The sequence below is a fragment of the Haliaeetus leucocephalus genome, unplaced genomic scaffold (genome assembly GCF_000737465.1).
Source record: "Haliaeetus leucocephalus isolate CR32 unplaced genomic scaffold, Haliaeetus_leucocephalus-4.0 Scaffold251, whole genome shotgun sequence".
In the NCBI taxonomy this organism is placed as follows: Eukaryota; Metazoa; Chordata; class Aves; order Accipitriformes; family Accipitridae; genus Haliaeetus; species Haliaeetus leucocephalus.
The window spans coordinates 8245004-8260671 of record NW_010972687.1 but is presented as its reverse complement, the minus strand read 5'-3'; the positions used below and the strand labels follow the sequence as shown (position 1 = coordinate 8260671).

Sequence of the window (15668 nt, the reverse complement as noted above, 5' to 3'; positions counted from 1 at the left end):
GCCGGCCCGCGGGTGGGAGGTGCGGCCGCGGGGCGGGAAAACTTCCCCTCAGCGCGGGGTCCCGCCGGGACCCCGGGGCGCTCGGGCGGCGGCGGCCGCCGCCTCTGCCCTCTGCCCGTGCCGGGGGTCAGCCCTTGCCTCGCCGGCGTCTCGCAGAGCGAAGTACTCTTTAAAAATGCATCGCTAGTCCAGCCGTGCTTCCAGAAGAGCGAATACCGTGGGGGTTTTTTTAATGACTGTGGCTGCACCGGGCGATTGCCTTCTGCTTGCAAGAGGGAAAATGCATTTGAGCCAGTAAAACGGGTTTCGGGGGGCGGGAAGTAGCGGGAATTTCTCTCTGTACTGGGGATATATGTATCTTCCCCCTCACGTCGTGCTTGCTGGCCAGTGGGTAAAATAATGGACGCGCGTCCCACCTCTTGGCACTCGAGCGCCGACGGCTTCTGCGGGCAGGTTTGCTCAGTGTCCTCCGTCCTCTCGGCGGCCCTCTGGTTTGAGCCGTGCTTTGTTTTGGCACGGGAACCTGCCTCTGTGGAGAAGCGTGTTGGAACACAGCCGAAATAATTCTGGATGTGGGTTGGAGGTCCCCAGATAAACGACGTGCTTGAGTTTAGTTTGCCTGAAAGCAAAAAAAAAAAACAAAACCCAAAAAAAATTCCTTTTTACGTCCTGTGTCAGAATCTGAGAATGGTCATATTTACAACTTCTCTTATAAACCAAGAAATAAACCTCACTTACCGCTTCTCTGTGAAGGGCATGGGAAATCATCTGTAGACAGAGCAAACAAAAATACCAGGAACAAACGTGGATGAAAGGCACCAGTCTTACCTGTGCCAAGAAGCAGGGTTCCTTAAATTAACTAGTGTGTCTCCTAGGTAACAATATGTTTAGAAAACTACAAGATTTTGTTTTGAAAATTGGGTGTAGTGATGTAGGAAGAATGTAAACTCCCAAAGCATACCAGATTCCTCCTTTTAAAAAGCTCTGATACTGTCGGAATAAAATCCTGAATACTCCAGCCTAAAATGCAGCATTTTAGGGCTCATCTACACAGAGAAACATAATAGCGTACTTATGTGCAGAACTCTAATGCTACAATAACTCCATATGTGTATTTTTCTGTAACTGCAACCATTTATATCGGAAATGATGATGGTACAGTTTTAAGGTTAAATGTAGAAACCTCTCATTTGGCAGGTGATGGCTTTTTGATATCAAAGTAATTTCACTACCTAGAATACCGTGCAGCCCTGCCCGGCTCAGATCTCTAGCAAACAGGTCTGTGTAACCATTCTCACGCAGCAGTTGCTTGGATCTGATAATGCACATCTGGCATCAGCAGGCCCCTTAAATTACTGTATTTGCTCCTCCAAAGAAATGTTCGCCCATTTAAATAATACAGTAGAGCAGTTAGGCTTTGACTGTGGTTTTTTCAGTGGGATTTCACCATATGCAGCAGTACACAGTATAACAAACGATTAAAATGCAGTAGGTTATTTAATAATATTGCATTTTGTCTTCATCCTCTTTTCTCACTGTGCGCCGTGGCTGCTGGTTACAAGCTTCTAATAATGGAACAATAGTCTAATATTTATTACGCTGATATGTTATACGTATTTTTAAAAGAGAAACCTTAATAGAATAAGTCCACAGGCTTGCCTTTTTATTCAGCTGTTTTAGGAGTTACTTCAAGTTTTGAACTGTCAGTTCTGCCTTCTCATAATGCAGCTCTGAGAAATGAATTAATAGTTCTGGACTGCAGATAGGTTAAAGCGTAAGGCCTTATTCTTGCAAATGGACATACTGGTAAATATTTTAGCCTCTGTAAAGGCTGAGAGATCTGTGTTAGCTTATCTGCTTACAGAAACGGTGCCAAACTCATTAAGAACATTGCAGGCTACCCTCATTTTCATCTTTGCCAAAAGACAGAGGCAGAAAACAAACCTAAATAGCTGTGAAGATTTATGGATCTTTTCTTGTGTGATGTTACATTCATAAACAGCAAAGTTTGTGATCCATTGTTTGCATGGATTTTATGCTCAAAATACTTACAGTAATTACAGCATTTCTTTATTTCTTAATGTATGCATCAGCCATATGTCAGAATAATTTTTAATCAGAATAATTAAATATTTTTGTTTACTATTAAGACTACTTCAGAAAAGCTATTCTTGTAAAAAATTGTTTGTTTTGCTCTGTTAAGCTGCATGGTAAGACTTACCATTTTCACTTTGTCAGCTAATGCGTGAGTCTTGCTGGTATGAATTCAATTTGCTGGAGCTGAATGCATTTCTTCTGTCTATTAGAAGCATATTCCCATATCCTTCTGATCTCTGAAAGAAGTAATTTATATGATCTAAAGAAAATGTAACAATTCTGTGTAAAATGCTTGAAAGCTGTTGACTTCCTTTCCTTGGCTGCTTTTCTTTGTCATTGCTCTGATTTTATAAATAACATTTTAAAGAAGATGTGGAATTATAATGCATAAACCTCAGGCAAAAGGTGCGTGTTTCTCTCTCACTTCTTTTTGGTACTTAATTCTAAAATGAAGTAACTCAGTAACTATACATGGAATTAAATTTTAAGTGATAGAACACTGTGGGGCATTTCTTGACATTTGTTTGTCCTCCTGCTAAGTGTATATCCAGTTTGTTTACAGTGAGGAACTAACATCTTAAAGGATGCTCTAAGCTGTACTATATATGCCTTTTTTTTCTTTATTGAGAATCATTTTAACTTACACTGTCACTTGGAGCTTTTATCAAATAGCATTCGGTTTCGTATGTTCATTGATAGGTGGGTTGTTTCTTTAGTTTTGTGTTGGTTTTTTTTTCAAACCATTGAGCTGTCTTTTGTTTTTCCAGTATTGCTGGCTTGTCATTATAAACTTTGTGCATTATGTAGAAAACTATTTTTTTGAATGCTAAAGACACTTCTATGGAGTATCATTAAGCTTTCCAACATTTTGACTATCAACACTTCCAATTAGTACAAAAGCTGTATTTACTCTTTCATCAATATGATCTCACTTACTTGTAAGTCTTTCCTAAAGTTAAGATTTTAAATACGAGTTTAAGGCTTTTAGTATTTAATCCAGCACTTGAAAGTGCATGACCATATGTGAAGTAGTCTTGTGTATCAGACAAGAGCAGCAGAGTGCAAGGACTGTATTTGAGTAAAGTAACACAGTGTTGTTGATCAGTCGAGACATGGCCCTGAAAATACTTTTTTTCACGGTTTTCTGTTAAATAAAAACTTCCTTTAGCTTTTTAGTGTGCTTTCATTTTCTTTTTCAGAGGCCGGGCTGTTGTTCAAATTGCCAACTCTATCGTCACTTAAATTTGAAATACCGTAGTGATGAGTGAATGAATCTTTTTCCAGGACAGAATGACTAAAAAGGAGATCTTGTGCAATTTTGCTCTTCGTCTTGACATTGCAACAGAATTTGTCTGTTACATTTTCTCATATGTCTTTGTGATATTTTGGATTCTTTTAAATCAAACACAATGAAATACCATGTACCAACTCTGAATTTAGAAATACACTCCTCTTACAGTAGTAAATAACTCTCTGGTTACATTCCTGGTAGTTCAAAATAGCTAATGTTGGTTTTTGTTGTACTGTCAGTCTCCTCTGAATTTCTCATCTAAGGCATCTTTTTAACAATAGAACTGTAGAGTTTCTCTTTTTTATGAAATAATCTTTGCTGATCGTATGCAGACTTGTCCTGCAGCGAGTGCCTGTTTTGTATTTAGTTGTCTCTTGAATTACTGAAATTTCTTTCTTCAAGGCCTGTGCAGCAGATCCTGAGAAGCATCAGGCTTATTGAGAGTAAAGGGAAGGAGATTATTTTGTCATCTCTATATTCACATTAACATGATTTTGAAGTGGTAGCTCTCATATCTATTTCCACAGAACACTGTGGATCTGAAAAAGAAGGAAAATGCTTTTCCTGCTGTACGCACACTGCAGTCAGATGTGTGATTATTATAGCTTGTGTAGACATGCTTGTGTTAGCTTTAATCTCCCTAGTTCATGTACCAGCAGTAGCAAAGCTGTGGTAACACAGTCCTCGATTAGGGGTATGCAGGCTCATTTTGTTGTACATTGGATGCTTACTCAAATTAATTGCCTACAGTGACGTCCATGTTTCTGTATTTTAACTGTTTTGTTACATGAGGCTAACAAAATCAAGTGTAATTTAAGTATATCCAACATACTGCGGTCGTATCTCCTAATTGCAGTGCAGATGCAGCCTGTAAGGCAGTGAGCCCTACCCCCTCATTCTTCTGAGAGACGATTAGAAAGGTCTGCTCTAGTTTGATAGTTTTAGGATGGCCCTTGATCAGAAATTTGCAGGAATCTGGAAATGCTCAAGCACACTATATGTAAATGAAATACTAAAAAGCTAAAATTCACAAAGGAAGCATAAAAAGAAGCCTTGCTCCTGCAGTCCAAGCCTTTGTGGAATCCTAGTGAAATCAATTCCTTAGTGCTCTGGTGTATTTTATGTGTAAGCCCTCATCCTGCAATCAGATCTTAATGAAGGAATTCTCCTTTCTCAGCATGTGTTAACTCCTATTAAAAAATCAACACAGTAATCCTTGGCTAAACAGAAGTGGGAAAGTGTTTGCAAAAAAAGAGGTAAAACCAGACGTGGTCAGAATCACAGCATTTGTCTGATTATCAGACTGGTAAGCCAGCAGAAAGATAAATACACTTATGGGAAAGGACTTCTCCGTGTAGCTCATTTCTAAAACCTCCCTGTAAGAAACATGTTTAAAAGGTGGAGCCTGCTGTTAGGAGCAATTGTTAGTGGTGCGCAGGAACGGACAGCTTGTCAGGATATTGGCATTTGGCACATACTGCTCATATTGTGAGGTACTTCTGTAAATTCATTAAACTAGAGTTTCTTCCAGGTATTTTAAGAATAGCAATTCAAAAGGCCTTTTACACACTTTTCACTCAGGATAGGAGTTCTTATTTTTGTTGGACATTTTTGCAAAAGCTGCAGAAGATCTTTAGTAAAAGTAGGAGCATTGAGGAAGCAAGTGATTCTGTTACTCCAAATCCTGTTTAGCAGCAAGATGCTAAATTATTTTAGTTCTTTGACCTGTGCAAATATATTTCTTTTCATTTTGATCCTCCCTTTGTATTTGAGGATTTTGGATTACTCTTTGTGTAGTGCTTTTATACTTTCAAAAGTGATGTAAATTTATGTGAAGAAGCTGGTGTGCAAGAAGGTAGCGTGTCAGTTTGAGTACTGCAGCCATTCTGCCCAGACTGTGATGCGGATGTTGTTTGTGTACACTGAGAGCTCAGTGTAAGTCAATAATTAGACCGGATCTAAGGGACAGATGCCATCGAGGGAAAAATTCTGGCTGTGTATTCCGACTGTTAACCCCCAGTGGACTGGTTCAGTGAGCTAACTCAGAAGAAAACTTTTCCTTCTAAGCAACCTGGTGGCAGCTAGCCATTAAATCAGTTTACAAGTAGTGTGAAATTATAGCTTGGAGCTGTAGTGTGACATGTTTAATCTAGCAATGCCAGTTTCAACACATTCCCTAGATATCGTATCCTCTCAGTTCTCTGTTCTGCTTCCTCCTTTGAGCTCAGTCCTCCCCCCACAGACATTAGCACTCATTCTCAGGGCAGAGGGAAGTAAACCACCAAAGCAGCTTTTTTTTTTTCTTTTTTTTCTTTTTTAAAATTTATTTAGTGTGTGTGCTAGGATACCTGTTAGAGTTTATGATTCACACAAATCCACCTAGACACAGCACAGGGAGTAACACAGTGGTGAGGACAGATGCAGGGGAGTTGTGGCAAGCTGGGGCTCCCTCCACTCCCAAAGTGTTGGCCTGAACACTTTCCCAGGACTGCCTTTCTGTGAAGCAGTTTTCCCCATAGTGTATTTTGCATCCAGTTGAGGTGGCGTTGCACTTGCTTCTCCACACTATTTCTCTTTGTGGGCCAGTTTAGTCACTTCTTAAAAACGCACAGCATTACTCTGAATTTTATCCTTTGGCTTGTTTTCAGGAGATCCTTTGGTAAATGCTGGGAGGTACAGAATTTTCTAAGCAGGTAATGCACTTCCCAGCTAGTACTGCAGCTACTGTGCCTGCAAGATGGGACTGTTAGAAATTAAATAAGCAAGTTTGGTGCCTTGCTGCTGCTGCGAGAGTAAGGAAGTAGGTGCCTGACTTGCTCAGGAGTTACTCCGCATGTCTCTGGTGGCACCTGACCTGTAAATGTTTAAGCCAAACCATTCACATCAGGCAGCTGTTTTACTGAAATGTGTATTTAGCAAATGTACACTTTTTGGTGTTGTCTGCCTCCATCCCCTGATATATTGCTGTACATAGGTGAGCACTGAGAATGTGAGTGTTGAATAGATAGACGTGGGGACTCCTTTCATGGCATACTTTACCATGTATTTTCAAGATGCAAGTAATGATTTCTAAGTGCTAGTCATGGGGGATTTTTTTTTTAAGCATAAAGTGATTTTTTTTTTCTCCCCCTTGCTCTCTGGAAAAGGAGATACAATTTTTCTTTATCAGAAATTATGCCTTGAAATTACAGGTTTATATGCAGGTGATCTGTTTTGGTATTTAAGTAATATATCTGTTCCAGGCAACTAGTTTGCAAAAAATAAAATCTTTCCTTTTAGGTTTGAATTTTAATCCTTGTATTTTACAAGGATATTTTTTCAGCAGGAGGAAGAAAAGTATTGCTGTGGTGCTGCAAGGCCTCAATTTTTATTGACCAGTTACCGCAAGCACAGCAATTTACAGCAGCCGCACAGTTGGTGTTTAAAGTTCACTGGGGCTACAGCTCCCCCGGCCATAAAAATAATTTATATCTATGTGAATACTGTTGGCATTTTTTTCCCTTCAGCTTAACGAAGAAAGCCAGGGCAAACATAAGGTGCCTCCTGCCTGCATGCATGCAGGTTTGGAGGGGGCAGCCGGGGTGGGGATGGACATGCGAACAGGGATGTCAAGGTGGCGGCTGCGCTGGTGCTCCTGCGGACAGCAGTGGGCTGCCACCTCGCCTCCTCACATCCCTCCAGCGTCTGTTGCCTGCAGGCTTTAATTGCACGCCACTGCTGTGGAAATCATCGTTTTACGGAAAGATGGGAAGTGCCTGTGTTTCAGCATGAGCATGCTTTGCTGTTTGATTTAACGTAGGTGCTATGAGGTGCTGAGGGATTTATGGTTGGGGGGGGGGGGGGTATTCGGAGTGCCACAGGTGGGGTCTGTTGCCAAAAGGAGGTGGGTCTTTTCTCTGTGCGTGGGTGCAAGTCAGGCTCCTGCTATATTGCAAAGTCATCAAACAGGTAGCTTTCCTGTGAACACTTAGTTTGAGAAAGAACAGTAAAGAGCTGCAGATTATGGGAACACTGCTGAGCAAAAAGCCTCAATCTTTGTATGTCTTGTTGCTTAACACCAGAGAAATAATAATATCTAGTTCAGTAATACTTAAAAGAAGATTTGGTTCACTTTAAACCATTTAAAGTTGTTCTGTTGACAGGTAATATTTCCAACGTTCAGCAGAAAAGTGTATGTTTATAAAAGCTTTAAATTTTCTTGCATTTCAGATCGCCTTTATTTTGCAATTCTCTGCCAAAAACCAAAGAGTGGAGCTGCAAATACCCATTATTTCTGCATAGATGATGAACTTGTATATGAGAAGTAAGTACAGACTTATTTTTTCCTGTTTTTTACAGAAATAAATTAGTCAGAACAACAGCAATGAGGAACCAGTCTAATTGACATTCTGTTTTCAAATGTAGCTGAGGGAAACATACTATTCCCATTATAGAACTAATTACATGAGTTTGGTCCTCTCAGATTTATCTGCCATGATGATTTATATGTCTTAGAATGGTTTCCTGGCTTCCCATCAGGATTTCTTAAAAATCTTTTCAAAGCAGAAGCTTTCACTGTACCCATTCTTGTTAGAAGACAGTAGCATGATGCAAAAATATATATTCAGAAGTGCGCACTGGACTGCTGAGCTGAAGGGGATGTCTTTGGTTCCTCACGTATTAAGTGGAATCTTAAGTCTAAACTTCTGAGAATAAGAGAAGAAACTGGCAAAATCAATTCAAGCCTTTATGAGCTGACAATGGATATATTATTTCCGCTATAGTGAACAGTGTATGCCTTTGTATGTGATCTGGAATGCTACTAATTCTTTAAATATTTTTGACCAAGGGTGTGCTTACTGTTTTTGAAGGTACTAATCAATCTTTATTCTCTGTGTTCACTTTTCTCTGCAATATTAATTGCCTTCTTTTAAAGTAAAGCTTTTGGGTTTCTCTTAAAATAGAGTTTCTAAACTGATGTCACAGAGTGATAAGGTAGTGAGAATTTTTTGAAACCTTGAGTATTCCAGTTTGGTTTTGAATGGTGATGTGTGTGGAAAACAAAGCAGAAAGGTTGAGTCCCTGTTTAAACATGACAATACTGCTTCCTCCAACAAATTATGTATGTAAGAAGGCATTCTCGTTTTTAAAATGATGCACATATATCACATATGTATTATTACTCCTTGCTTTGTGCATCTGATTAAAAAAAAAAAGCAGTTACAGAGGTCATGTACAATTTTTCCCCTTTTTCCTACCAGCTTCTATGCAGACTTTGGACCACTCAATCTGGCAATGGTCTACAGATACTGCTGCAAGCTAAATAAGAAATTAAAGGTAACACTTGGGGTTTTTATTCAATATTCTTGACTTTTTAAAGAACAAAAACAAATGGGCTTTTTTTGTTCAGTTGCTTTCCTGGGTTCCTAATCGAGCTAAGTTTTGAATATAAATGCTAAATTTTATCAAGGCAAATTTAGGGAGGAGGAGGATCAGGAGAGAAAAAACACTTACTTTTAAGATCCAGAAGATGCACCCCTGTGGCAGTAACTAATGTTAAGCTCCTAAAAGATAAGTTGGTAAATGGGTACAGACTTCTTTAAATGAAAAGCTCCCGTCCTGGAATTCAGTTTTCTTGGCAATCTGCGAGCATTGAGTGAGCTTGAGGGAGCAATGCAACACATTTTTATTTGAGATGTTTTTTGTTTGATTTGGGTTTATCTTCTGGTCCTGACATACCTGGTAAGAAGCAACATTTGATCTTTGATAGTGTTCATGGCATTGTCCTGAAGGAGACTGCCATGCCTCTACTGCCAATTAGCTTCTCTGAGGGGTGCTTAGTAATTTTGGGGATTGGGATCTCGATAGAGCATAGTGTCTTTAAAACAGAGAGTTCTGATATTAGTTAACATGAATGACTTCAAATTAGTTGACCTCTAACAGATGTTGGAATGTAAAACCTGTTAGGCAGATAAAAAAGCTTATTAGCATTAATGTGAATCACAGTTTGCCTCTTCAAAACTGCTTAGATCTTGAAACTGCCACTGAACTGTGAAAATTGGGAAGTATGCAGAACATTATAGTTTAACAGAGATTGGGGTTTTTTTTTCATTCCTTGATGTCTGTCACTGGTATTAGTTTGCATAATTCAGACTTCCTTTGTCCCTGTGGCACTACAAACAGGTTTGCTGGAGACAAGATTCTCTGATTTTTGTTTACAGGGTGCTCTGAAGCAACACAAGTCTATATTACAATCCCTTTGAATATCTTGGGTTTGATATTGGAGAGGTGCTTTAGGATTGCTGAGAACATACTACTGCTAGTGATCTGGGGTTTATTTGTCTTGAGTGCATTGAATAGTATCTGAGCAAGTAACATTGCTATTTAAATAGTGACATTTTATGATAGCTTAGCAGTTGATCAAAGTATACAGTTTCAAGCGCATCAAAATTTGTTTCAGGGGCCAGTTAGGAGATAGTGTTTGCTGCCACCACAGATGTAAGTGTCCTTTCTCTTGGCAATGCCATTCCACCCCCTTTCTAAGGTAACTGGAGAAACTATATGCCAAGCCGAGATGAAATTTTAAAGTTATTTATGATAAAGTTTAGAAATACTTTAAAAATATTTTAATCTAAGCATGTATTTTCCAGTGGTTCTGATCCTTAGAAACAACTACTAGTTGATTTATCTAGAGTCAGGTTTTCTTTAAGAATAAAAAAAGTCTAAATTCTGTTTTCAAAACTATTGTGACTTTAACATGCCTGTGATGTTTTTGAGAATGCCACTTTATATTTACTTCTCAAAAATGCCTATTGTTACATAGGGCTTGAAGTTAGAAATACTAAATGCATTTAAGGAGAAAAAGAAATACTACTGTAATTTGTATCAAAAATTATTTAGGCTGGACACTGGGAAAAATACTGGAACAATCTAGGTAGGAATGCAATAGAGTATTCCAAAGCTTTTGAGGGACTAGTCTACAGTATACTTGGTCCTCTGAATACAGGTGGCTGAAAGTAGGTGAACAGACCCTTGCATTCCTCTAATTTTATAAAAGAAAGCATGAAAAGTCTAAAATGCAAAATCATAATCTTGTTCATTTCTTGATACAGTCATTTTCATTGATAAGGAAGAAAATAATTCATTATACTGGCTTTGATCAGAAAAAACAAGCAAATGCTGCATTCCTCATAGGCTCCTACGCAGTAAGTATTTAAATTTTTACATTGCATCAGCTTGCTAAATGTGTTCATTTTTTCATACTCAATTTTTAAGACAGCAAGATAAAAACAATTCTTTTCTCTTGAATAATCTTTCTACTAATGTATTTTATAGTAAGGTACCACATACTAAGACAGTTTTTAAAATATAGTAGGTATGTGAATGGAGTTGAATGGTTTTGGTTTTTTTCCTCTCTACTGCAATCTATGCTCCTAAGAAGTAAGAGCACCACTGAAAAAAAAAATCCTTATGAGTATTTTAATTTAGAAAAAAGACTGCTTCTTGATGTTTTTCCTTTCCCCCACCCACACATACTCTCTTTTTTTCTTTCTTAAAATAGAGAAATATTATCTTGCACTAAGTACAGTATATCATTTGCCATTGCATGCACATTTAAATATACCTTTTCTTCCCCAGCTGCTTCCTTTCTAATGTAAGGTGGTCTCTTCAGTTAACCTAGGAGAAGGAGTGAGATCATGTGGTAGGCTTAGAGCTAGTATAAAGCCTGGGAATATACCAGGTGGCTGGAAGTGTACTGAGCCAGGTGCCTGACTGCAGAGGGGAAGATGACATCACAGCTGCATGTGTTTGGTACACAAAAGTGTAGTCAAGGAATAAAATGCTGAATGCTTCAGAATGGAAGATGTGATGTACCATATTCAGGTTCTGCTTTGACTTGTAACACACTTTGATTGTAACCATCTCTCTTGTTTACTGAGTAATAAAATGAAGTGAGAACTTATGCATTTTTTGATGTTAGAGATTTGAGGGGTCAAAGTTCATACAGCCTTAAGTCATTCCTATTTATTAGCTGCAAGCCTATACAGTACTTGCTGTGATGCTGGTAGTCTCCTTGCTACCTCTCTACATCATGCAGGAGGTCCATTTCCTGCTCCCCAGGTTTTCTCAGTTGTCTATTTTCTACAGTACTTACTACAAATTAGAACTAGATTTCAAAATACATCACCCTTGATATTTGAAACACAGGCGCTTAGGAATGTTGCTGTAGACCTTTGCGTTCTTAAACCACTTGGAAACTGGCAACATGACTTACTAAACCTGTTTGCAGTTAAGTCATTATGTTAACAAAACAGCTGCAGCTTTTAGGAAAACTTCTTCCTAGTGACTTGATCATAATGGAGGCCCAGAAAGCGAGAGGGGACTGGTTTCAGTTATCAGCCGTTATTTGGAAGGAACTGGGTTTTGTTTTTCCCTAAACTTTTGTTCTGAATATATGTAGTAGTGTTGCGCAGTGCTGCAGCTGACATTTTGAGCAGAATCCACATTACGGAAAATTAACTAAGGGCAAAACAATCTAATATGAAAATACTGTGGTTGACTATGTAAAAGTATACAAAAAACCTAACACAAATCTTATTTCTGATCATTCAGTAGCCCTGCCATGTTGCAATAACAACATGCAATTGAAGAGGAATGCTTGGACAGACTTGAATAAAGCTCTAAGATTAATATGGATGGATCATGACAGTCCAAAGCCTGATAATTAAAAATGGAGGCTGTTGGACAGAGGAGTAGGCAGTTTTTGCTTCAAAGAACTGCAGTGAAGGAGGTAGGAATTACAGAGTACAGAAAGAATGGTAACACAGATCCAGCTGAAGTATGACACGAGATCATGACTGACTAGCCATGCATGTGGGAGGGCTAGTTGCAGACAGCTGGTGTATGGCAAGAAAAGGCTAGTCCAAACCACTGCTAATTTTCAGAGTTCAGAGACTTGTGCTTAGGTTATTGCATTGTATAGGTTGACTAGTTCAGCAGTTTCCCTTAAAGACCCATGGCAAAGTGAAGGACTATGTGAATATCATCCCCTCCTTGAATGGGAGCATGTCTGTTTTGCCGAATCATAAGTCGTAGGTGGTGAGGTAGCTCTAGCAAGATGCTGATTTTTTTTGCAGTGCAACAGACTTCTGCTTTGGTACTGCTTTTTCTATAAAGTAGGGTATGGTTTCTTCCCAGATTGATGTGGGAGGGATTCCAGTGAAGGAAGATCACAGAAGAAAGACTGTGCCCCTGAGGCTTACTTTTTTTCCTTGGCGCCCTTTGATGATCTTTCATGAAGAGGCAGGCTTAATTACAGCACTCACTCCTGAAGTGTTCAAAAATATACATCCCACATTTCCGCTTTCTGCAGGGAGAATTGAATTGTTCTCTGTGGGGTGAGCCATAGTATAAGATCTGTACAGAATGCATGATAAATATACGTCTGTAAGCATATTTCCTGATTGGAAGGAAATATATCGAGGCCTTTTTTATTTAAAACTTAAATAAAGTGGGCTTAAGCATCTACCTACTTCTTCAGTTCGGAGTGCTTTGCTTTTTGATGAAGAAGGATCCATCCAGCTCTTCGTCAAAACTTTAAGAAGCTCTTCTGTAATTTAAGTTAATCAGACCATGTCTGGTTGGTAATGCTCTTTGTTGCTTGAACTGAGTATCATCATTTAATTTCTGATCCCATACAGTCTAAGTGGTAGATTGCCACTGTATTTTGTTTTCTGTGGGTTGAATGTGTTTTCTTGTTTGATTTTGGTTTTTTAGCTTCATGGTGGGTTCCCATTTCAACGGTTTACCTTAGGTTGAAGATGGCAGTGCGTCAGGTTGGAGGAGTTCAGGTGGGAAGAGCAAGGAAGGAGAAAGGGAAAGTAGCCTTCACAGAGTTAGTCATGAAAATAGTGCTTGTCTGCATGTGTTGTAAGGCCTCTGATAACTTAAGCATAGTTTTGGGTGCAAGGTGCTCTGTAGATGCAGGTGTTTTAAGTTACTTCTTAGAAATAAGTCTGCCACATTTTCAGGAATAGCACAGACACAGTTAAGTGTGTGCTTTCTGCTTTTGTTCTTTTTTTTTTAAATGCAGTCACGTTTTAACTATAAAACTATAATGAACTGTATATAACTAGTTCTTCTCTGGAACTTGTGTGTCCTCATAAACATTCAATATTTTTATGCTAGCAACTTCCAAGCCTTTCATTTTAAGGGCTTGTTGACCTTAAATTTGTATTCTTCAACAGAGTATTACTTAACTTCTGCTTAAAGCAATTGGGATGTATTAGCATGGTTTATCATTCATCACCTTTTGTTTATATATATGTGTGTGTGTATATATCATGTGGGGATATGCTCATTTTGACTACTAAGGGAATCAGGAAAGCCTTCAAGTGTAAGGGCAGCTGTTAGTGTTCTGGTTTACAAGCAAAGTCTGCTCCCAGTCTTTTCTTCACAGTTGGTGTGTTTCAGTATTTTCCCCTCTCACCTGCATCTAACTTCTCTTTCTTTCCTCTTCAGTGGAGATAGTTTCTGAACTCTCCAGGCTACACACTTCTTTCTCCCCTCTCCTGCATCTGCTGCTTCCTTCCAGGTGTACTTTGATGTGACAGCACAGCCTAATTCAAGCTACAGGGCTCTTCAGTATAAGATGGTCTTAACAGTGAAGAACAAAGTTTTCAAATACATTTATATATATGTAGCTTTAGAATAAAATATGATTTTTTTTTTAGAGTAAATCTTAACAATTTAGATCTTAATACCTTTATTGTTCATCTTTCATCTATTTTAATTCTGTATTTTGTTTCATTTTTACAGATGATATACTGTATAATGAGAATAATACTCTTCTGTGTAGATTAGCATAGATTTGGCAAGTTCAGCCACACAAAGGGTAGCCAGAATTCCATGTGTTGGGGTTGAATGTTTATACTTAATTTGGGCGGAGGGGGTGAGGGGAAAGAAGGGGGGGCGGGAGGGAAACCCCACCTTTGTTCTTCACTTTTTAAAGAAAAATTGCTTTTCCTTGGAAGCTATCTTCACTGTTCAGGCCTTACCACTCTACCAAAGCAGCAGTGATCTGAGTTGATCTCTACAGTGGCTTCTCTTGATTTTCACCAGGACTTGGCTGTGGGTGAGGAAAGTCTGCTTCTTCCATCATTGCTCCTTCTATGTTAAGAAAGAAAATGTACCCTCTGTGCCCTACCAACCCAATTCCCAAGCTCCCCCCTCTCCCCTTGGCTGCATTAACTTAGTAACAGTGTTTTTTTTCTCAGGCCTGGCACTAATTATGTACTTGGAGGGTGACCCTCCGAGGGTACCACCCCATGAACTGCTGTAATTCAGGTCACCTTCTCCAGGACTCATCTCTGTACTTTGTCTATTTTCTCATCTTCTTTCTTCAGGGTAAGCAGCGTTTCCTTCATCTGTTCTGATCTGTAGTACTGTTTTTTTTGCCTTTTCAATTTGTTAGTGTCCTTCCTACCTGTGGGCCTAATACTGGGTAGAAGCTGGAGGTTGCAGAAGCAATTAGCACCAGTCTGTGTGATGTTAACTGCTCTGTTCTTACCGTGGCATTTGCAGAATTATCTCTGGCTAAGCCGTGGAAAAGCAGGCGAACCTGTTTGTTTAGTGGTCCAGGCTGAGTGGTGGTAAATGGGTAACTGCTGCAGTGCTCAAATTACGGGTGGGTAAACCGTCTTTGCCCTCAGCTATGTTTTGGTGAGAGGTGCTTGTGCTTGACAAGCGAGTGGCAGAGGCGAGATGGTCAAAGTACTGGCCCTTCATTTAAGCAAAAGTTGCCTGGAGTCTTTTTGGCTTTCTCTGTGTTTGTGTCCTCTAAAAAGCTACCTTCTCTGAACTGTATTTGGGAAATCATGATTAGTCTTCATGATGGCAGCTTTTCCAGCTGTTTGTTACTAGGTTCTTCCTCACGATGTTCTTACCAGACTGCTTGTCTCCCTAGGAGAAAAGTTGCTCTTTGGGGGTCCCTCACTATAGTACTAGCTTGCTTTCTTAGCTTTCGTGAAGTACTGATGTGCCCAGTCCAGACAGTTCCCAGCTAATAGGGTTTTCTATATCTCTCCTCCGCTGTTTAAAAGCTAATTGGAGGTTTCTTGCTTTTGTTTATGATGAACAGAGTTACCAGAGACAGGCAGTTATTTCCTCTCTGCCACTTTTATCCACGTAATGACTGTGTTTCTGCTAATGAAGGGACTGTTGGCCACATGTGCATTTCTTCAGTACACCACAAATCCATACAGGAAGCTTTTCATTCTAATATATTTCTATTTTAATTTTG

The 15668-nt window shown here is 39.2% G+C and overlaps 1 protein-coding gene across 1 annotated transcript in view; it reads left to right on the top strand.

Annotated features, from left to right (window-relative positions):
* Positions 1–15668, top strand: part of CDC14B (cell division cycle 14B) — a 49469-nt gene that overhangs the window by 1488 nt on the left and 32313 nt on the right. The window contains 3 exon segments of the mRNA XM_010568745.1: positions 7531–7691; positions 8629–8704; positions 10480–10572. Coding sequence (XP_010567047.1) covers positions 7531–7691; positions 8629–8704; positions 10480–10572 — 330 coding nt within the window.